This window comes from Capra hircus, chromosome 6 (genome assembly GCF_001704415.2).
Source record: "Capra hircus breed San Clemente chromosome 6, ASM170441v1, whole genome shotgun sequence".
Taxonomy (NCBI): Eukaryota; Metazoa; Chordata; class Mammalia; order Artiodactyla; family Bovidae; genus Capra; species Capra hircus.
Window position 1 is genome coordinate 6,549,126 of NC_030813.1, and position 23,884 is coordinate 6,573,009.

Sequence of the window (23,884 nt, forward strand, 5' to 3'; positions counted from 1 at the left end):
CAGGCATCTTTCAATGCCAGGATGTTTTCAGCGAATAAAATGCTTCTACTTGCTTTATGGAGCACTGTGTGCTTTGGAATTGTTTCCATCCCAAACATTTAACCAGTGGTGATAAGATACGGAAACTTGTAGTTCCACCAGTCTCCACTCCCTCTCCCTCCTCTTAGCAGAACAGACCAGTTCTTCAGTGCCAAATCTACAAACATGCAGGTCTCTACTGAACCAAAAAGACACTCATATCAGGCATAATATTCGTTTATCTGGCTGAATTACTCATTATCATGAAAAAAAGTGTAACAGAATCAATGAAAAGAAAATTTGTAAAATACTCGTTTGGGAATTTAATAATACATATACATTTAGAAATGCTGCCCATTTATTTAGATAACCATATTATCAAGTTATACTTACATTTATTTGTGCTTTAGTTTCATACCGGAAGTTTTCAAATGTGTATTTGTCAGATCTTCTTTGTCGCATCTTAAATAGTCTGGCACCACGGTTACTGAGATGGGATAATTCTTCCAGCATGATGTCTCTGGGGATGCTGACTTTTTTGCCCAGGTGCATGACATCTACATCTGTAAAACAATATTCATGTGCATGAAAAACCCTAAGGTAAGCATTTTTAAATGCTCTGCTAAATTTCATAATTTACCATCTGTTATATGCTAAATAGGCTTCCCTGGTGGATCAATAGTAAAGAATCTGCCTGCCAATGCAGGCAGAGAAGACAATGGCACCCCACTCCAGTACTCTTGCCTGGAAAATCCCATGGACGGTGGAGCCTGGTAGGCTGCAATCCATGGGGTCATGAAGAGTCGGACACAACTGAGCGACTTCACTTTCAATTTTCATTTTTATGCATTGGAGAAGGAAATGGCAACCCACTCCAGTGTTCTTGCCTGGAGAATCCCAGGGACGGCAGAGCCTGGTGGGCTGCCGTCTACGGGGTCCCACAGAGTTGGATACGACTGAAGCGACTTAGCAGCAGCAGCAGCAGCAGCAGCAGCAGCAGCCAGTGCAGAAGACGCTGGTTCCATCCCTGTGTAGGAAAGATCTTCTGGAGAAGGAAATGGCAACCCACTCCAGTATTTCTGCCTGGGAAATTCCATGGACAGAGAAGCCTGACAGGCTACAGTCCATGGGGTCACAAAAGAGCCAACACAACTTGTTAACTAAACAACAACAATATGCTAGTATAGTAACTAAAATAGAGTCTCTTTACTCAGACTGCCTTGGGTTAAATCCTGGGTCTACTACTTTCTAACTGTATGATCATAGGTATGTTGCTTATTTTTTTGTAAGCCTCAATTTTCTTATCTCTAAAGTGGGACTAATAATAATAATATTACTGTATAGGTTTTATGTAAGGATTAAATAAAATGTTTCTTATCAAACAGTATCATACCTGGCACATAAAAGAGTGAGTAAAGTTTAATGACACTATTAATTTATTCTTTTCTTATTTAGTGACTTATCAAACAGTACCACTCATAGTTCTGTTCATAAGCTCTGTTTGACTCCCAGCATTTTTATGTATCAGTTTGAACTGTCTCCATTACAAGAATGCTTATGCTTTGACTCATGCCACCCATTTCTCTGTCAGAATACTGTTAATTCTGTATCTTGCATCAAGGAGCCTAACATAAAGTAGGTAGGTGATAAGTATTGAATAATCCTTCTCAATCCAGTTTATGTGCCATTTCTGTCAATTCCTTCTCTAAAATTTCTATTCATAATTATTTATGCCTTTTCTGTATTCTCATAGCACTGAATCAATATTACTTGATTCCATTTTACTTATTCTGTGATTTGCACTTTTTGTCTTTGTGTCCTCCATGCCTTAAATAGAGGAGATGTTCAGTAAACAACTATTATTTTCTGTTTCTAGTACTGAAGGACTTTTCTGAAATCTCAAAGAACTAAAACTCCTCTACTTGCTCCTTTAATCAGAAATGCTTTTTTTTGTTAACACACAGAGTTCCTTTGCCACTGTGGACTGCTGTTAAATGCAGAGAAGAAAAATTGGACCATTCATAAAATAAATATTCTGGAAGACTGGGACATTTTCTGATGTTACAAATTAACCCTAATAATTAGGCTTTTTGAGGTCTTTAGGGATAAAATAATAAAATTGCTTATAAATTTTCTCCCCATTTTGCTTTGAGGAAATCACTTTGCTTATATTTCTTGATGTTACTAGAAGAGACACTCTGCTAATTATAAAAATTGTAATATCAAGACTTCTGTTTCTGTGAAGATAGAATAGATCTACTTTTCCCTGTACATTTACTAAGTAAAACTAAAAATCCTGGACATTAGTATAAAATAAACATAAGACTAAAAGTTGGAGGGAAGAAGGCAGCTAGGGACCTCCAGACCAAGGAACAACACGGTACTAATTCTTTGGGTTTCTTTTGGTCCCACATATCCCAGACTTGGAGCTGAAAATGCTTTTAACTGAGAAACATGCAGCAGGTGCAGCCAAAAACCTACAGTAAGATTGTTCTCACTAGCCAAGACCAGGAAAGGAGCAACCTACAAAGACAAGAAACTTTTAGACAATAGCTACTCTACTTTAGCCAAATGCCACAGAAAAAAACTAGCTTCACCCATATCAACAAATTTCAAGTGTAGAGCCCAGGATTTTACCCTTGCAAAGCTATAACAAGGTGCCCCAGTGCACCCTTATATAAGGGTGGTATCTGAGAGGCCAAGGAGGAAGCTGGGACTTTGTCCCTGTTAGCCAGTAACAACCCTCAACCCCTGCAGAGTTAGTAGAGACTAGGTGGAGATTCTGAACTCCCACCACCTAATAGTAACTAAGTGACCCTCCTCAAGTTTCACTGTGGGCCAACTGAGACTTCTTATTTCTACCTGGCAGTGGTGAATGAGCTGCCACTCTCCTTCCCCTGCTGAAGCAATGTCAGACAAGTATAGATAAAATTGAAGGCTTAAATAAGAGCAAGATTCTTAGGATATAATATGAAAATGTGCAGGCTCAAATAAAAAACTCATTTGTCATACCAAGAAACAAGAAGATCTCAAACTAAATGGGAAAAAAGATAGATGCCAGCATGAGAAGACTGAGATATTAAAATTATATAACAAAGATTTTAAAGTGGCCATGATAAAAATGCTTCAAAGAGCAATTACAAAGATTCTGGAAACAAATGGAAAATTTTAGAAAACTTTAGCAAAGGAAAAAAAATCATGACTGAAATAAAAGTTATAAAGACCCAAATGGAAACTTCAGAACTGAAAAAATAGCCCAAATAAAAAGTTCAGTGGATGGATTCAGTAGCAGAATGGAGGGGATAAAGGAAAGAATCAGTGAACTGGGAGACAGAGTAATGGAAATTACCCAATACGAACAACAGAGGAAAAAAATAGGAGAAAAAGTAAAGAAAGCCTTACGGATCAGTGTGACTAGAACAAAAGATACAGCGTTTGTATCACTGAAGTCCCAGAAGGAGAGGAGGTATTTGGGGTTGGAAAAGTACACAAAGAAATAATGGCTGAAAACATCCCAAATTTGGCAAGAGATATAAACCTACAGATTCAGGAAGCAAAAAGTATTCTATAAAAGATAAATCTATAGAACTCTACAACAAGACATATCATAAACTTCTGAAAACTAAAGACAAAGGGAAAATCTTGAAAGCAGCCAGAGAAAAATGACAACTTACCTATAGGGAGAAAAAAATGAGAATGACAGTAGATTTCTCATCACAAACCATGAAGACCAGAAGGAAGTGGCACAAAAATGCTGAAAGAAAAGAAATGTCAACCCAGAATCTGATATCAAGTGAAAATATTCTTTAGAAATAAAGGGGAATTTGAGACATCTCCAGATGAAGGACTTCCCTGGTGCCTCAGATGGTAAAGCGTCTGTCTACAATGCGGGAGACCTGGGTTCGAGCCCTGGGTTGGGAAGATCCCCTGGAGAAGGAAATGGCAATCCACTCCAGTACTGTTGCCTGGAAAATCCCATGGACAGAGGAGCCTGGTACGCTACAGTCTATGGGGTTGCAAAGAGTTGGGCACGACTGAGAGTGACTTCACTTCAGATGAAGGAAAAGTAGGAGATTATTTTTCCTGGAGACCTACCCTAAAAGAATTGATTCATGCTATTATCACAAAACATCCAAGACTGGTGACTTATAAACAGCAAAAAATGTATTTCTTATAGATCTGGAGGCTGGAAGTGTGAGATATGGGTACCAGCATAGTTGGTTCAGTTGAAGTCATTCTTCTGAGTTGCAGACTGCCTACTTCTCACTTTGTTTTCAGGTAGTGGAAGAGACATGGTAGCTCTCGGGCTTCTTTTATAAAGATGTTAATATCATTCATGAAGACCCCACTCTCATGGCCTAATCACCTCCCAAAGGCCTCATCTCCCAACACCATCAGGGGCATTAGCATTTCAAAATATGAATTCTAGGGGGACACAAATATTCAGACCATAGCAAATAACTAAATGAAGTTCTTTAAACAAAATGCAAACAAAATAAGGAAACTTAGAACATCAAGAATGAGAAAAGATTACAGTAAGCAAAAATGTGGATAAATACAATAAGTTTTCCTTTCCCTCTTGAGTTTTCTAAATTATGTTTGACTCTAGAAGCAAAAATTATAAACCTCTCAGATATAATTATAAATGTACGTAGAGAATAGGTAACAGTTATAAACAGTAACAGTTATGAACAGGAAGAGGTAAATAGACATAAAGGTAGGTAGGTTTTCTGCACTTAAACTGATAAAATGACAACATCAGTAGACTTTGATAAATTAAACATATATAATGTAATAGAACAACTACTAAAAACTATAAATATATGCTTGAAAAACTAGAGGTAAATAAAAATTTAATTCTGAAAAATAGGCAAGAAACCCCATAGGAAACTAAGAAAAGGAAAACAGAAGTAAAAAACAGACAACAAACAGAAAGCAAAGAATAAAATGATAGACTTAAGGTCTACTATGTCAATAATTTTACATTAAATATAAATGCTAAAAATATACTAATTAGAGGATAGAGACTAGTGATTGGATTTAAAAACATGACCCAAATATAAATTGTCTAGAAGAAACCCACTTCAAAAATAAGTACCTTTAGCAATATAGGCAAATTGAAAGTAACAGGATAGAAAAAGATATCAAACAAACATTAGTCAATGGGAAGTAGAAGTGGTTATATTAATAGCAGATAAAGTGGACTTCAGAACAAAGGAAATAACCAGAGACAGAGAATGTTATATAATGGTTAAAGTGTCAGTCCACTAAGAAGACCTAAAACTCGCATGTAAGAATTAAATTTAAAAAAATAAAAATTTTAAAAAAAAAGGGAAAAAAATGTGTATTCATCAGAAAACAGAGCTGCAAATGGAGCAAAAATTAATAGAACTAAAAGGAGAAATAGATAAATCCACAATTATAGTTGGAGACTTCAATATCCCTTTCTCAACAAATGATAGGGCAACAGAAAATGAGCAAGGATATAAAAGAAGTCAATGACACTATCAACCAGCAGGATGTAAATGTTTGTAAAAGACTCTACTGAACAGCAAAAGTTACACATTCTTTCCTGGTGCACATAGAGTATACACCAAGATAGACCATTTCCTGTACCATATAATAAGCTTTGACAAATTCAAAAGAGTGAAAATTATACACAGTATGATCTTTGATCACAGTGGAATCACACTAGAAATCAGTAACAGAACGATTACAAGAAAATCTCCAAATATTTGGTAACAACAAGAAAAAAATACTTCTAAGCAATCTGTGGGTCAAAGAAGTCTCAAAGGAAATAAAAAATTCATTGAACTAAGTGAAATAGAAAATAGAATTCATCAGCAATACTGGGCATTTATTCTAGTGAAATGAAAGTTTTATATTCACACAAAAACCTATACACAAATGTTCACAGCTTTATTCTTAATATAAGAAAAGAGTCAAGTGTACTTTAATGAGTAATGGTTAAAAGGGGCTTCCCAAGTAAAGAATTCTACAATGCAAGAGACGTGGATGCAATCTCTGGGTTGGAAAGAGTCCCTGGAAAAGCAAATGACAACCCACTCCAGTATTCTTGCCTGGGAAATCCCATGGACAGAGGAACCTGGTGGGCTACAGTCCATAGGGTCTCAAGAAAGTTGGACACAACTTAGCTACTAAACAACAACAAATGGTTAAAAACGCTATGATCCATCCATGGCATGGTACTCAGCAATGAAAGCGAACAAACTATTGAAACATACAGCTGGATCTACCTCCAGGGAACTACACTGAGTGAGAAAAGCTATCCTCAAAGGTTACATAATGTATGATTCCATTTTACAGCATCTTAAAATTAAAAAAAAAAAAATATATATATAGGAGATAGATTACTGATTGATAGGAGTCTCTTGACTGCATAAATGTCAATATTCTCGTTGTGATATTGTCAATATTCTCGTTGTGATATTGTACCATGGTTTTGAAGATGTTGATATTGGGGGAAACTGGGAAAACATACTGGGTTTGCTCTGTATTCTTACACGCATCTGTACTCAAGTCACTCAGCTCAGTTGTGTCCAACTCTGTCACCCCACGGGCTCCTGTCCATGGAATTCTCCAGGCAAGAATACTAGATTGGGTAGCCATTCCCTTCTCCAGCGAATCTTCCTGACTCAGGGATCAAACTCTTGTCTCCTGCATTGGCAGGTGGATTCTTTACCACTGAGCCACCTGGGAAGCCTATTCATTCTTACAGCTGCATGTAAACTTTTATCTCAAAATCAAAGTTTAATTAAGAGCTATCAAACCATGAAAAGACATGAAGGATCCTTAAATGTATATTGCTAAGTGAAAGCAGCCAGTATGTAATGGGTTACTGTGTGACTCCAACTTCTGAAAAAGACACAGCTTTGTAAGAAAGGAAAAGAATCAGTGGTTGTCAAGTGCCTATGGGGAGGGAGTGCACATGAAGATGTTGAGCACAGAGGACTTTTAGGGCAGGGAGACTGTTCTGCATGATATTATAATGGCAGGTACATGACAGTGTGCATTCACTTGAAACCCACTGAACAATATAATCCAGTGTGAACCCTGACATAAACTATGGACTTCAATTAATAATACTATATCAATATTGATTTATCAATCACAGCAAGTATAATACACTATGATGTCAGTAATAGGAGAGACTATATATTGGAAGAAGAAGGGTATATAGGAACACTACTTAACTTTGTGTTCAATTTTTCTGTAAACTCCAAAAAATTAAGTCTATTCTAATTAACATGTTCAATTTAAAATTTTTTCATAGCACTTCCTAATGAATGCAGAATGGCATTGTCTGTTAAGATGGAAAAAAATAATAATAATTCTGTGCTTTACAGTCCCTGGGATGACAGAAGTAGCTTATGGAAGAGGAATGAAGGCCAACAGCAGAGTGAGTGAGACTATTTTATAGTTTCCTGGGGCTTGTTTGCTAGCTCTCTGAGTTCTGCAAGGAATACTCACTTCTTTTTATTTGCAAGTGTTTGGAGTTTCTGTTACTGTGTGCTTGCCACATGGAAGGAGGAACTGGGTTATTTTTTGGTATGTCTATATCCCTCAATATTCTAGTAAGTGTGACAGGAGTGAACTATTTCAGCTTTTTTATTCTGGAATCAAAATAAGTTCTCTTTAGATCACAAATGATAGAAAAGCCACAATATTGCTTATAGTAATTTGGTACAATATTAGGGCTTCCCTGATAGCTCAGTTGATTCTCCACCTGCAATGCAGGAGGCCCCAGTTCAATTCCTAGGTCCAGAAGATCCCCTGGAGAAGGGATAGGCTACCCACTGCAGTATTCTTGGGCTTTCCCTATGGCTCAGCTGGTAAAGAATCCGCCTGCATTGTGGGAGACCTGGGTTCAATCCCGGGTTGGGAAGAACTCCTGGAGAAGAGAAAGGCTACCCACTCCAGTATTCTGGCCTAGTGAATTCCATGGGCTATAATCCATGGGGGCAAAGAGTTAGGACATGACTGAGCTACTTTGACTTCACGTCACAATACTAGGGGGTGGAGGGGAAATCTCCTTTAAATGCTTCTTGAAAGAATTCAATTAGCAATGCAAGACAGAGAAGATAAAAAGAATTACAGAAAATTGAAATCCATAGGAATACACATTCTGTTTAACAATTATATATTACAAGTAATGTTTTTAAAGAAATTTAGATTTTTTCTGAAAAACCTTTCATCTGGGACATTTTCAAGAACTAAAAAAATGCCCCATACCAGGCAACCACTAGAAAATGCAAAGATGACAGTCTTTATAGTACAGTATGCCCCCTATATGTGAAAGAGTTCCATTCAAAGAGTGCATTCGTAAAGTCCAATGAAGTTACCCTAGGTACCCAACTAACACAATCAGCCATATAGCACCATACTGTAATAATTTCACACAAATAAACATAAAAAACACTCACCAAAAACCATTTATAATCTTACAGTATCTTGAAAAGTACAGTAGTACAGTACAAGAGCTGGCATGCAGGCATCTTTGAAAGCTTCCAACCTGACAGTTCATATGTAGGGAACTGTTATGGAATCTTTCTTCTTACAATTAATGCTATAAAGGTTTTCCATAAGGAAACCAAAACAAGGATGCAGCTTTTCTCTTTCTCCTCTTTACCAGTTTGAGTCATTATAAACAGTTAAAGAGTCTAGAAAAAGGAAATAGTGTATTATTATTTTCTAAAAGTTCTAAATTTCAAGCTATGGCATAAGTTTAATTTGGGGACTCCAAGACAAGGATTTGAGAAAACTTTTCTCTCATTTTCCTCTTCCTAATGACCGCTGATTACACCAATCTTTCTGAAATAACCACATGACCTAAAGTGAATCCTGTCCCGCTAGCCCCTTAGATTTACAATAGTCCTCTGAGGTATATTTGACAGGAATTATTACCTTTGTGATTGATACAGGAACAGGTGTGTAATGACTTAGGCCAGTGAGAGAAAATACCAGGACTTTTCTTTGTGTACACTGTGCCAAAGATACTTTCTTTTCCTGCTACATATAAGCATGGATGCATATTGTCCTGTAAACTGTTGATATGTACTTGATAAAATGATAGAGTCAGACATGAGGTGAAGCTTATCCCAAGGAAATCAGAGCAGAGGCAGAGAAAGAAACTAGTCCTTAATAACATACTTGAGGTGCCAGATGAAGATTTATTGAATCACCTCTGAACTTTTCAGTTATATTAGGCAGTAAATTCCCTTTATTTTTCAATCAGGTTGGTTTCTGATTTTCTGCTATTTTCAACTTAAAAAGCATGCTAACTGATAAGGTCATTCTCTTCAGATCTTCATCTCACTGATATAGGTCCAAAAAGTTCAGTAAGATTGGAGTCACAAGAAAGAGTAAAGAAGGATAGCCAAGAAACCCATAAGTGGGAGTCTCGAAGAAGAAAGGGAAAAAAGAGCAGAGGTATAAACTATACCTCTGGCCAGACTTGTTTGGACTCATAAAAACATTCACTCCTTTTTAGCAAAACATAATAATTATCACTCAAGCTGCTGCAAGGAATAGATGTATAGCAAGAGCCATGAGGAACTTACCTACCCTCAATAATCAGCTGGTGCAATCCATTATTACAGTAAATTTATACCACGATAGAGAAATAAGAGACAAAAAGGAAAGAGGAGAAGGCACACGTAATTGACCAATTCTCAGCTCTCTTTTCTTATTCTTCATACTTACTTTTGTTAAGCCTAAATTATCTCTCTTACTCTATAAGTAACAGACAAGGAATTCATTGGCTTTGAATGACCATCTAAAGGTACTGTGGATCTCTGGGATGAGATAACTCCATGAGAAGTCTACTGGTATCTGAAGCAGGCTTGTCCTGGCTCACAAAGAGTCAATAAATTTTCAGAAATTCTGTGAGCTAGTAGTTAAAGTCAGTGAACATAGCCACTATTAAAATTAAATTATATAAACTTAATGATTAGATAAATTGTATTAAAAAGAAAGCAATAGATACTCAGAAATATCACTTTATAATGACTTCTCTTTGCTATTATCAATGCTCTTGATGTTTTCTTATCTCTATTATATCTGTATGGTGGAAATACTTTAGTATTGTATTTCTACACACCTCTTCCCAACTCTGCGTTCAGTCTCTCCTTGATGGTAGCTCAGACTTGTTCATAGCAAGAGAATTTTGCAAACTCTACAAACGGGCATTCCCCACCTAAAAAACCAGTTAACTATTCACTAACATACTAATAGACATAGGAACATTTAAAGTCAACATGTTTTGCATAAACAAACAATAAAAGGCATACACCAAATTTTCCAGGGTTCTCCCCTTCCTTTCCAGTAGTTGAGTTTATGGTGTCACTGGAGCTCGAGTTCCAGACCATCTATGAGTTGGGTAATCTAACGTATGAACACTCATTTATTTAAATGTTCAGAGTGAAGAATTCTCTCAACTGAGCAGACAGAATCCAAGTTCAGCTGTTCCCTGCTCTTTATTGCAAACCTCTGCAGGGTCTTAACAGTGTGTTTTATCTGGATGCCTGATAAATGATATAACTTATTCAGGGTTCATATCCTTGCCCTGATGGATTAGAAGGTTGTCTTTGTGGCATTAGATCATCTATTGAAAATAATATTGCTAGACATACTTTCCTGTTGATGTCATTCATAGTGATCCAGAATTTTCCATTTATTCTTTAAAGATCTTATAGGACTTAATCCATTATAGCTTGCTGCTATTTTAAGGAGATCAGTGGTTATTTTGGATTAAATATCCAATTATAAAAAATATTAAACTATACCTTTAGGGTCTTGACCATAAGAAAATTAATTTCCGCAAAAAACTCCACATTTTCCAATCTACTAGAGATATTAAATAATTGTAACTAATATTCTTTATCAGATGCATTTTTCTAGTTAGATTAAGATTTTAAATCTTACATTAAAAAGTTCAAAATTTTGATTTTTGAGTGTGTTTTCCTTCCACTTTAGCCATGTTACTATGAGTACTGGAAAACAATTGAAAAAATGCATTTTGGTGGGAGAGGTATCAGTGGTCTTTGAAAATGTGATCTATTTCTTTTTCAAACCTTTCTTCAATATGTAGTCTTATGAGCAGACCCTGGATCTAAATTCTTACAAAAGGAAACATTCTTTTTTTCACATTTATTTCATAGGTTAACATTCTGAAACTTAGTCAGCAAGGATTTATGGATGCACAGATAGTTCTGTTTGTATTTTGAAAATTTTATCCTGCCAGTATTATAAATTTAGTTAGATCAGTGAATCCAGTTCACAGTTTATAAAGATATTCAAATAATTGTAGTAAGACAAAAATCTTTTGAAACTGTTTCCCTACGAAATTTACTAGCAGCTGCAATTCTGGTAGAATGGGCAAAGCCACAGACGGGGAGATAATTGAATCTGATTTACTTGAGAGTGGTCCTATCAATTTAGTTAAAAGCCTGCTTAAATCCAAGAGATCTCTGTATTTACACAGGACTCTTCTGCCTGCTTACAGTTAACCTATATGCACTGAATAGTAACCCATAAATATACATCATTGCATACTGAAATATGCATATATACATGCTATATAAAAAAGTTAATAGTCCAGACTGATTTTGATTTTGAATAGTGCTTTAAAAGTCTACATTTGGTTAAAAGTTTACTACTAATTTCTAATAGTTTTCTCTACATGAAAAAAGTTGGTTTTGAAACTCATCTGGAATTCCATATTTTCCTACTTTGTATCTCTTTGCCTTGATTTGAGTTCTAAACTATAAAGTTTTCAAAACTTTACTGTTAAAAGTATTGCCACTTATAAACTGTGTAAATCTATAAACATTTAAAAAATGAGATTACCAATGTATTAAAGTATGCAAATTGAATTACACTAACCAGTAATTCAACCAGAAATGTTTATAGGATGTACATCTAGAGTATGTTAGAGTGAAAAAGACAATAAAGAAATTAGGATGATGAAATTATGGCTAGAATTAAACATTATCATTTCAACTTTGGTATAAACTGGAATTTAGCCTGGTTCTCTGCTGCTACTTTTCTGGAAGGCCTTATTAGAGGTCTAGAAATCTATGGCAGATTTAGAAATATCCACGATTTTATAACATATTACTGCACACTGATTTTCAAAATAATGCATGATTTTTCTCAGGGTTATGAGAATGCTAATGTGAAATTTTAAACCAAAGAAAACTCTCAAACTTGTACATTGAAGCATTAGGGTAAGTTCTTTTTCTCCCCCAGACTTTTTATATTTGATCTGTAGTATTTAAGGCCTTCCTTGTGTCCTCATTTTTATACCAGTAACTTGATCAATTATAGTTTGAGATATGCTTGTATAGGAAAAGTAAAAGGGTTCCTCACCTTAGTCTTTCATCTGAAAATTAAGACATCATGATTATGTGTCCCTGCAATTTGTGTCAGTATTATCATTGCCTTTGTTATTGGTGGGGAAACTCAAACACACATAGCTCAATACATTAGAGTCATGAAATTTTAAAAGTAGACGTCTCAACAAACCCAACCTCTTCAGTCTCAGGTGAGGAATTAGATGTCTGGTCTGGAACCCAGGGCTCCTGGTACCATATCAACAACAGCACTCCATTTAGAACCTGGCTTCCTATTTTCAGACCACAGACTAACCTCTTTTCCTGAAATCACAAAAAATATCTGCTCAGTCTTCTTCTGTGTACTGTTACTGTTCACCAGCTGTTGACCAGTCATGAGGGAAAACAAACAAACAAACGAAAAACATAACAAAAAAGCCCTCACAAAACCAGGTGAGAAAACTGTAGGGTCACTGAAACAGTAGTCTTTCTATTTCTGAAAGCTCTACTTCTTACGTGTATTTGTGCTTAAAATCAGGGGCCAGCACACTCCCAGTTCTTACATAATTTTAATTCCTTTTCCCCACCATTTCTGACAGATGCCAGTTGTTCTAATGTGCCTCTCCTTCTTCCATTCTCATTCCCCCTTCTCTTTCTCTATCGACTTATTGCTTACTATTCATTTATCCCACCCCCTACCCTTCCTGGGTCTCAAATGAGTTCCTGAGAGAGAAACACAATCACCACTGGAGAATGGGTACAGCTTCAGGAGAAATAGCACAGGATTGGTGGACATTACCCACCATTATAAGCAGTCTTTTCTTGTCTCCATAACTAATTCATGCACCAATAATGGCAAAATATTTCTGTGTTTTTGTCTTTTAGAGTAGCACTTGTTAGATGGTAACAGCATGGCTCTGATATTTCTGTTTAATACTTATAGGTTTTGTATCACAGCTGTAGCACCAAACAGTTACTACCATCAGCTCTAACACTTCTGATACTGATGGTGATGACCATGATGATGATCATCTGGAGGTGATGATGAGGACGGTCTGCCTTAGTATTAAGGGATACTTTCTATTAATTACTTTTGAGAGTGTAGTATTTTTGCTTCTGGTACATAATTTGACACCAAATCATGATGGCTCCATAATGAGTGAACATTTTGGGGTTTGTTAGAGGTGGGGTCATCTTCATTTTTACTCAGGCAATCCAGTTCAATGTATTCTAGTCTGTATGGATAGGATTTTTCTGTAATTCTTTGAGGTTATTTCTCCTTAAAATTAAGTGAGTGCTGTGATGAAAAACTCTTCTTTTGATTCTTGTATTTTTCTATTGGCGGACCTCAAGGCTCACTAACTATAGTCTCTCTCCCCACAACAAGAACCAGAATGAACTTCTAGTTCAGGTTTAGAAAGCAACCCATTTAGCCATCTCATTGTCACATTTCATTCTCCTCCTGGCTATATGTTTCTGAAAAGTAATATAAAAATAAATGAATTATAATACTGCAAAAAAAAAATCTTGATGCACAAGGGGAAGAGGGAATGGAAGAAGAATGTAGACTGGGAGAAGAACTTCTCTGATCATTTTTATAAAGGACAATTCAGTCCAAATTTTACTTATTTAGTCTTAGAATTAAGATCAAGACTGTGGTATGCTTTCTCATACATTATCCAGGTTTTTACTGGTGTGAAGTGTTTGAAAATTTGGAGGATTGTTCCTAAAAATGTTTCCTGTGCAGTCCATGTCTCATTTCTGCCTCCTTAGGAAAAATGATGCCCATCTAATTCCACATCTCTAAACAATATGGCATATACAAATAGTAAAGTTCCATGTAATATGTCAGAGGAAATAAAAGAGGGAGATTATTTAAATTACTTCCTAAAGTACTACAGCTATTTTAGTTGAGATGAGTTAAGAAAGAGTCTGTGATTATCCGTGTGTTATCTGTAGTACTTGACCTCCAAACTCAGGCAGAGCATGTGACTCTACTTAAGGGACTGGAAATCTACCCATGATTTGGGAGGGAGGCTTTAGCAGACTTTACATGGCCAAGACCTGTTGGTGATGAGATAGTAGTTTTGAGAATTTTTTTTATCCCTTGAGATATAATTGTATTTTTTCTTTATATTTCATTTTAAAAGTTATGTTACAAAAAAAGAAAAAAGATACTCTTTATAGGTCTATATCAGTAATAGAGTAGATTTCAAAACATGATTTAAACTGGAAATAAATTAAAATGATGGACTGATTTATGATTATGACATAATTAGAAAATGATAAATTATCCCAAGCCTAGTTTGAAAGTAAGTAAGTTTAGTTACAAACTCAAATGATTATCTGATTTTTGCCTTACTGATCAGGGAAGCTGTTAAAACAATTTCAAGTAAACAACATGAAGCAGGAGATACAAAGAAGCATAAAAAAATGAAAAGAAGCATGAATTTTGGAAACTTACATTGGTACAAAGTTAGTTCTGGGGTCTGATTTAGAATTATCTTCACTTTATTCTAAGCTAACTCAAAATGATAGTAAAACACAGAACTAAGTTGAATCCGCTATTTTATATTGGATGATTTTATATTACAGAAAATGAAAACAAACTTAATAACAGAATCCTTAAATATGACTACATTATGGGGGAAGCATCTAACACAATCTCTGATTGGTTCTATTCAGCTCACATTATGGAAGGTGAAGTATGAAAATGCTACACTTTGTACACCTGAAACTAACACAGCATTGTAAATCAGCTATACTCCAATACAAATTTAAAAGAGAGAAAGAAAAAAATGCTACCCTTATGCCTGCTCTCAGCTGCCTTCACCAGATCTCATTTCTTTAGGTTTCAGTATTGTTCAGGTAAAAGATCATATTCCTTGTCAATAGCAGGGAAGTAAGGAGATGCCCTGAAAACTCCACAGATACATTCTGGAATGGCTCAAATCAGCCCTTAAAGAAATCTAGATATTCTACTTATTTGCTTTTAAAATTGACACTATCCTTTGCTCAGTTTCTTTTATTCTTTTAGTCAAAGTTGAATTTCCATTACAACAATCAAAATGCAATATATAAAGTACTAGAGTCTAGAATTTTTACTAGAACTTAGAGAAAAGAGTGATGTATCACCTTACATCTTACATTAAAATTGTTTTGAGTTGTATGTTTTGAGACTATAGGAAATCTGTATTTTCCTAGAAATTATAAATAGTAGATTTCCAGACAAAAGTCTTGGTAAATCAGTTACTAAATATGAAGACTATTTCAGTGTAAAAGAAGTTCACAATTAATATGAATTCTAATTTAACAACATTTTTTTTCCTAAAGGGATAGTAGAACAGATTTTGAATAATTTATACAATTTATGGTAAAAGAAATCAATATAGATCTTGTGGGATGGACAATGAACACAAGATTTCATGAGACCTGTCTGAAAAAAAAACAGAAAAAGAAAAAAATAAATGATCTGAGAGTGGTGATATTAACTTATAATGTGAAGTGTGAAAGGCAAGCCAAGCAGAATGTACATCAGCTGTCAGATTGCTTCATTCCTTTAGAACAGTTGTTCATCTGAAAATAGCTTTCAAATGAGAAAGGATGACTACAAAAGGATTAGTTACCATAGGCTTTTCCACACCCCCTGGAGCTCCAGGTTTGTTATGACAGAATAGCAAGAATTTAAAGAAAGTAAGCTATAGAATATTAAATAACATCAGGAAGGGTCTACATTAGTGCTGAGCTGTGTTAATGCTATGAAGGATTGTCACTGATACCATTTCCATGGATTTCCTTCATGATGGCTGATGCTTGCTCTTTCCTCTGCTTCACCATGGTATTATGTGATAGCATGATTTTTTTTGTTCCCTGTTAAAAATAAAGAAACATTATTGAGGCAATGTGAAGAACTCGTTTGCAATATTTTATAATCATCCTTTTGAAGGAGAGCATCTTTGTTCTTTATTATTGCTTTCCTTTGAAAGGCTTTAATACCATTCCTTGTTTGGTGACAGTATGCTATTCATTGACAGGCAATGTCACAGTGAACAGAGGCTGATTCTCAGTTTCAGGCCATCTTATCTATATACTAGTACAATCATTATTGGGCAATGAGAAGCAATGAAAGAGCTGGCTTCCTTTCCCCTTCCTTTCTCACTTTCACAGTTTATTTTAACCTGTCATTGCTTCCTTACTGGCCTTCAGTTCCAGCAGACTGTAAGAATGAAGACAGGACACCAGATTAAATAAGAACTCTTGGTGGTAGCATTTTAATATTGGCATCAACCGCTGTCCTTTAAAGCAAAGAAAGCCCACTAATGAGTCACAGCTCTGAACTTCCTTGGACAATTGACTAATACAACATTTTAGGAAATGATATACTCACCTTGCTTTTCAGGAAGGAGGAATCCCAATTTGTGGAGGAAAGACTGGAGATGGACTATGGATGGCACTTGGGCCCGATGGTTTTTATCCCTGAGCCTGGGACGGCATGGTCCCTAGTTCTGACTCAAACTGGAGAGTGAGCCTTTCTGAAGAGACTGGCATCCAGCTGACATCAACTGACTATATATAGCACCAAATACTTCAGCTACTCATATCTTCCTGGCGAAAGGGAGGAACCAAGAAAGATTAGGTTCTCTCCATTGTGTTTCTATCTTGTGAGATGGTTGAATGAACATACAGAAAGTTTCTATGGACCACCTTCTGTTTAGCCCAAAGAGATTTCTTTAAATTTTGAAGATATAAGTCTTACATTTCATCCTAATCGAGGTGGCAAAAGATACGTACTTGAATTAGAACAGAATGATGGATTATTAACAAATTAAAGTGGAAGCACTGACAATAGTGTCTGAGGAGTTTCAAGAAGAAAGAAAGCAATATAGGGCAGAGCTATCCCTTAAATAATGCCCAAAGTGAGAACCTACGCTAACTTCAGAAAAATGGGTGATACTTGGGTGAAGTGGAGAAGCTTTTTGTAATGGCATTAAAAGTTAAACCTTGAATCTGAGTAAAAGTTTAGACTCGTAGCTGAGTCATGAGTCTTCCTGAAGAGACCCTGTAGAGAACAGTGCCTGCAAAATTGCCTGATCTCTTCAAGGTCTGGAGTCAGGTATTCCTGTTTGAGAATCAGGATAAGAAGTTGAGAACGTAGGCCATCTTGGCTACCTTGCTGATCTTTGAACACAGAAGCATGTTCCTCCTGTATCCTTTTTCTTTTGCTATGTCCCACTTCCTGGAATACTCTCCTGCTACCACTTGGCTTACTCACGCATTCAGAACTCCTCCCAACTATTGACTCCTCGAAGTCCTTCCTCAGTCACCCTTTAATCACCCTCAGTCTAAAATACTACACAGAGCCACACTCTTGTCCCTTACTCTGCTTTATCTTTAAAATATTTTTGTATTAGTTTAGATTAAAATTCTAATGCATGTGACAGAGAACCCTAAAAACGGAAATTTCAAAAAGATGGAAATGTTTGTTTTTCTCACACATGAACTTTTCCCAGAGATAAATAATCTAGAGTTGATGTGATTGACATATTTATCAGGGGCTCAGTCACCTCTAACTTCTTGCCCCCTTGTCCCCAAAATGAAGACCCTTGGGCCTAAATTACTGCTTCAGCTCTAGTCAGCATGCTCTTATTTCAGCCAATGGGAAAAATAAAAAGGAATGATATCTTTCAAACATAGCCTGATATGGCTCAGATCTCTTTTGTTTACATCCGGTTGGCAGGACTTAGTCACATAACCATACACAGCTCAAGAGAGGTTGGGAAATGTAAATTTTATGCTGGGTGGCCATGGACCCAGTTAAATTCAGAGTTTAACTTACTGACAAAGACGATAATGATTATTGGGTGACAGCTCTCAGTTTTTGCCACAAGGACATATCCACATTATTATATCTCTATCAATCCATCTACCTATCATCCTTCTATCACTCTGTCTCTCGTATCTCTTTTTCCTATTAAAATATGAACTTCCTAAGGACTTAGCTTTTAAATCTTCAGCAGCAAGAATTGTGTCTAATATATTGGTGGACATTCAATATTCCTTTAATGAATGAATAAATGAGTGGTTTGGAGATTAATTGTAGAATGCATTTAAGGTTTGGCATGAGTTTGGAATTCTTTTCCTGTTATGTCAAACACTTGGGGAAATAGAATTGTAATAAACAAACAGTCACTTGATTATAAGATGATGGTGGCTACTAAAGGGAGAGGTTTGTTTTCTATGCAGCTGAAGTAGGTGGCTGATCATAGGCTCGACAGTTCAAGGTAGTAAATGGTAGGTTTCAGTTCAGTTGCTCAGTCGTGTCCAACTCTTTGTGACCCCATGAATTGCAGCACACCAGGCCTCACTGTCCATCACCAACTCCTGGAGTTCACTCAAACTCATGTCCATCGAATCGGTAATGCCATCCAGCCATCTCGTCCTCTATCCCCTTCTCCTCCTGCCCCCAATCCCTCCCAGCATCAGTCTTTTCCAGTGAGTCAACTGTTCACATGAGGTGGCCAAACTATAGGAGTTTCAGCTTTAGCATCAGTTTTTCCAAAGAACACCTAGGAATGATCTTTAGAATGGATTGGTGGGATTCCTTGCAGTCCAAGGGACTCTCAAGAGTCTTCTCCAACACCACAGTGCGAAACATCAATTCTTCGGCGCTCAGCTTTCTTCACAGTCCAACTTTCACATCCATACATGACTACTGGAAAAACCATAGCCTTGACTAGACGGACCTTTGTTGACAAAGTAATGTCTCTGCTTTTGAATATGCTATCTAGGTTGGTCATAACTTTTCTTCCAAGGAGTAAGCGTCTTTTAATTTCATGGCTGCAATCACCATCTGCAGTGATTTTGGAGCCCCAAAAAATAAAGTCTGACACTGTTTCCACTGTTTCCCATCTACTTCCCATGAAGTGATGGGACCAGATGCCATGATCTTCGTTTTCTGAATGTTGAGCTTTAAGCCAACTTTTTCACTCTCCTCTTTCACTTTCATCAAGAGGCTTTTTAGTTCCTCTTCACTTTCTGCCATAAGGGTGGTGTCATCTGCATATCTGAGGTTATTGATATTTCTCTCGGCAATCTTGATTCCAGCTTGTGCTTCTTTCAGTCCAGCGTTTCTCATGATGTACTGTGCATAGAAGTTAAATAAGCAGGGTGACAATATACAGCCTTGACGTACTCCTTTTCCTATTTGGAACCAGTCTGTTGTTCCATGTCCAGTTCTAACTGTTGCTTCCTGACCTGCTTCTCAAGAGGCAGGTCAGGTGGTCTGGTATTCCCATCTCCCTCAGAATTTTCCACAGTTTATTGTGATCCACACAGTCAAAGGCTTTGGCATAGTCAATAAAGCAGAAATAGATGTTTTTTTCTGGAACTCTCTTGCTTTTTTGATGATCCAGCAGATGTTGGCAATTTGATCTCTGGTTCCTCTGCCTTTCCTAAAACCAGCTTGAACATCTGGAAGTTCACGGTTCACGTATTGCTGAAGCCTGGCTTGGAGAATTTTGAGCATTACTTTACTAGCATGTGAGATGAGTGCAATTGTGTGGTAGTTTGAGCATTCTTTGGCATTGCCTTTCTTTGGGATTGGAATGAAAACTGACCTTTTCCAGTCCTGTGGCCACTGCTGAGTTTTCCAAATGTGTTGGCATATTGAGTGCAGCACTTTCACAGCATCATCTTCCAGGATTTGAAATAGCTCAACTGGAATTCCATCACCTCCACTAGCTTTGTTCGTAGTGATGCTTTCTAAGGCCCACTTGACTTCACATTCCAAGATGTCTGGCTCTAGGTGAGTGATCACACCATCGTGATTATCTGGGTCACGAAGATCTTTTTTGTACAGTTCTTCTGTGTATTCTTGCCACCTCTTCTTAATATCTTCTGCTTCTGTTAGAAGCTTTCTGTCCTTTATCGAGCCCATCTTTGCATGAAATGTTCCCTTGGTATCTCTAATTTTCTTGAAGAGATCTCTAGTCTATCCTATTCTGTTGTTTTCCTCTATTTCTGCATTGATCGCTGAGGAAGGCTTTCTTATCTCTTCTTGCTATTCTTTGGAACTTTGCATTCAGATGCTTATATCTTTCCTTTTCTCCTTTGATTTTCACTTCTCTTCTTTTCACAGCTATTTGTAAGGCCTCCCCAGACAGCCCCTTTGCTTTTTTTGCATTTCTTTTCTATAGGGATGGTCTTGGTTCCTGTCTCCTGTACAGTGTCATGAACCTCCGTCCATAGTTCATCAGGCACTCTATCTAGATCTAGGCCCTTAAATCTATTTCTCATTTCCACTGTATAATCATAAGGAATTTGATTTAGGTCGTACCTAAATGGTCTAGTGGTTTTCCCTACTTTCTTCAATTTAAGTCTGAATTTGGTAATAAGGAGTTCATGATCTGAGCCACAGTCAGCTCCCGGTCTTGGTTTTGCTGACTGTAGAGCTTCTCCATCTTGCGCTGCAAAGAATATAATCAATCTGATTTCGGTGTTGACCATATGATGATGTCCATGTGTAGAGTCGGACCACAGCCTTTTCTAACTCAATGAAACTAAGCCATGCTATGTGGGGCCACCCAAGAGGGGTGGGTCATGGTAGAGAGGTCTGACAGAATGTGGTCCACTGGAGAAGGGAATGGCAAACCACTTCAGTATTCTTGCCTTGAGAACCCTATGAACAGTATGAAAAGGCATACTGAAAGAGGAACTCCCCAGGTCGGTAGGAGCCCAATGTGCTCCTGGATATCACTGGAGAAATAACTCCAGAAAGAATTAAGGGATGAAGCCAATGCAAAAACAATACCCAGCTGTGGATGTGACTGGTGATAGAAGCAAGGTCCGATGCCGTAAAGAGCAATATTGCATAGGAACCTGGAATGTTAGGTCCATGAATCAAGGCAAATTGGAAGTAGTCAAACAGGAGATGGCAAGAGTGAGTGTCGACATTCTAGGAGTCAGCAAACTAAAATGGACTGGAATGGGTGAATTTAACTCAGATGACCCTTATATCTACTACTGTGGCAGGAATCCCTTAGAAGAAATGGAGTGGCCATCATGGTCAAAAAAAGAGTCCAAAATGCAGTACTTGGATGCAATCTCAAAAACGACAGAATGATCTCTGTTCGTTTCCAAGGAAAACCATTCAATATCACAGTAATCCAGGTCTATGCCCCAACCAGTAACGCTGAAGAAGCTGAAGTTGAACAGTTCTATGAAGACCTACAAGACCTTTTGGAACTAACACCCTTTTCATTATAGGGGACTGGAATGCAAAAGTAGGAAGTCAAGAAACACCCGGGGTAACAGGCAGATTTGGCCTTGGAGTACAGAATGAAGCAGGGCAAAGGCTAATAGAGTTTTGCCAAGAGAACGCACTCGTCATAGCAAACACCCTCTTCCAACAACACAAGAGAAGGTTTAAGTTAACCTATTGCAATTGCTTCTAAGTAAATGTTTGCATTGAAGTTATTAATTAAGTACCAGTGAGAAACAGTTAATCGAGTCATTGAATTTAAATTTCCTCTCAAGATCTCTCAACTGCTTATATATTCCTGGCTTTAGCATTTACAGTGGTGTGACATTCATCAAGTCTCTCAAGCTGTGTTTTTTCATTTGTAAAATGGAAGTTACAATATCTATCACATAGAACCATGGGCATTTTACAGGTAACAATTTTAGAAATTCTTGATACTTAATAAAAGTTGAGTGTTAATTTTTCCTTTTACTATTTTATTCCTGCAATATGAAAGGATTTAAAACCTTAAAACAGTCAACTGCATTATTCAATAAAAAATTAAAATATATTTAGAAAGATGGTTTTCCTACTTGGTGACCTTTATATGTTCCCAATTTTGTGTTATATACAGTTTAAAGGTTGAAATGGTGTCCCCAAAACAATAATTACTATGTTGATTTTGGTTTCCAAAATGAAAAGTGTTTATTTTAAAAGATTTTAAAAGCTTTGAAGGATATAACTTAACTTGTTTTTGTTTATTTCTCAGTGACACCTAAAATTGTTTTGCCTTATATTTTAAAGTCATTTATACATATCTCTGATAGCTTTCTTGTTTTTATTATTTGTTCTGAAAAGAAGAAAGAATTAGTCACTAGTATTGTAGCTTAAAGACAGTTATACTATCCGATTGCTTTATGACACAACAGCTAAATTTTAAAAAGACCTTTAATGGTTATTATACTGCATTTTTAAATGGTCCATTCTGAAAGCCAGTGCATTTGAATTTTAAATCAAGTCACAGTTAATATAATTCTGTTTCATCTACACAGAAGTCTGGCCCTAGATTACACTTGCCTCAGGTTTGTCATATTGCCATCTTTCTTTGTCTGCAGGCCCCACCTCCTCACCTCTGGACCCAGGACTGTCTCCCTCCTTGACTCTCCCCACCGCACCTATGCATACTGTACACTGGGAAAGAGTCTCTCCTACCCCCTGGGATCTCAGCACCTACACTGGCCCTACTCATCATCCCTGTCCTTGAAGTGTCTCCCTAATCCCAATTTAAACAGTGTAGTACTTTATTGTCCCCTCAAGGCCTAAATAGTTTGATCTAATTGGTGGTAAAGATAATGATAGACTCTTCTATTGTACGCAAAATAATGGGATTCCAAAATCACTGCAGATGGTGATTGCAGCCATGAAATTAAAAGACTCTTACTCCTGGGAAGGAAAGTTATGACCAACCTAGATAGCATATTCAAAAGCAGAGACATTACTTTGCCAACAAAGGTCCGTCTAGTCAAGGCTATGTTTTTTCCAGTGGTCATGTATGGATGTGAAAGTTGGACTGTGAAGAAAGCTGAGCACCCAAGAATTGATGCTTTTGAACTGTGGTGTTGGAGAAGACTCTTGAGAGTCCCTTGGATTGTAAGGAGATCCAACCAGTCCATTCTAAAGGAGATCAGCCCTGGGTATTCTTTGGAAGGAATGATGCTAAAGCTGAAACTCCAGTGCTTTGGCCACCTCATGCGAAGAGTTGACTCATTGGAAAAGACTCTGATGCTAGGAAGGATTGGGGGCAGGAGGAGAAGGGGACAACAGGATGAGATGGCTGGATGGCATCACTGACTCGATGGACGTGAGTTTGAGTGAACTCTGGGAGTTGGTGGATAGACCGGGAGGCCTGCGTGCTGCAGTTCATGGGGTCGCAAAGAATCGGACACGACTGAGCGACTGAACTGAACTGAATGGTAAAATTTGGTGCCTTAGGAGGCTAGTTAAGGAAGAAGTTCTTGGCGGAGCTTTTCAACGCCCCTATAACCAAATTCTTTCCATTTCTGGGCCTGCCACAGTTGCATTTCCAACTCTTTTAACACCTGCTAAAAGACAAAAAAGATTAAGTTAATCTTAAAAAATAAGATGAATTTTACTGCCTATATACCACCCAGCAAAAATCTACACCATGAGGACCCATGAAAGACAACCTTATTCAGCCAGTGGTAAACATGAGCCCTTTTAGAGTGGTAAACAAGGTCTACATTCATTTTCCTCT

General features: G+C 37.1%; 1 protein-coding gene and 1 long non-coding RNA gene across 3 annotated transcripts in view; one reads left to right on the plus strand and one right to left on the minus strand.

The window, feature by feature from the left end:
* MYOZ2 (myozenin 2) overlaps nucleotides 1-16,769 on the minus strand; it is a 37,208-nt gene extending 20,439 nt beyond the window's left edge. The window contains exons 1-3 of one of the 2 annotated variants that reach the window (XM_013964451.2): nucleotides 16,151-16,239; nucleotides 3,693-3,772; nucleotides 412-581 (exon numbers count right to left, since the gene is read on the minus strand). In XM_013964451.2, coding sequence (XP_013819905.1) covers nucleotides 412-570 — 159 coding nt within the window. In that variant the 5' untranslated portion in view covers nucleotides 571-581; nucleotides 3,693-3,772; nucleotides 16,151-16,239. 2 annotated transcript variants of the gene reach the window in all.
* Nucleotides 540-23,064, plus strand: LOC102169083. Its single transcript, XR_001918166.1, has 3 exons — nucleotides 540-618; nucleotides 7,386-7,438; nucleotides 22,725-23,064. It is a non-coding gene; the product is annotated as an uncharacterized LOC102169083 (long non-coding RNA).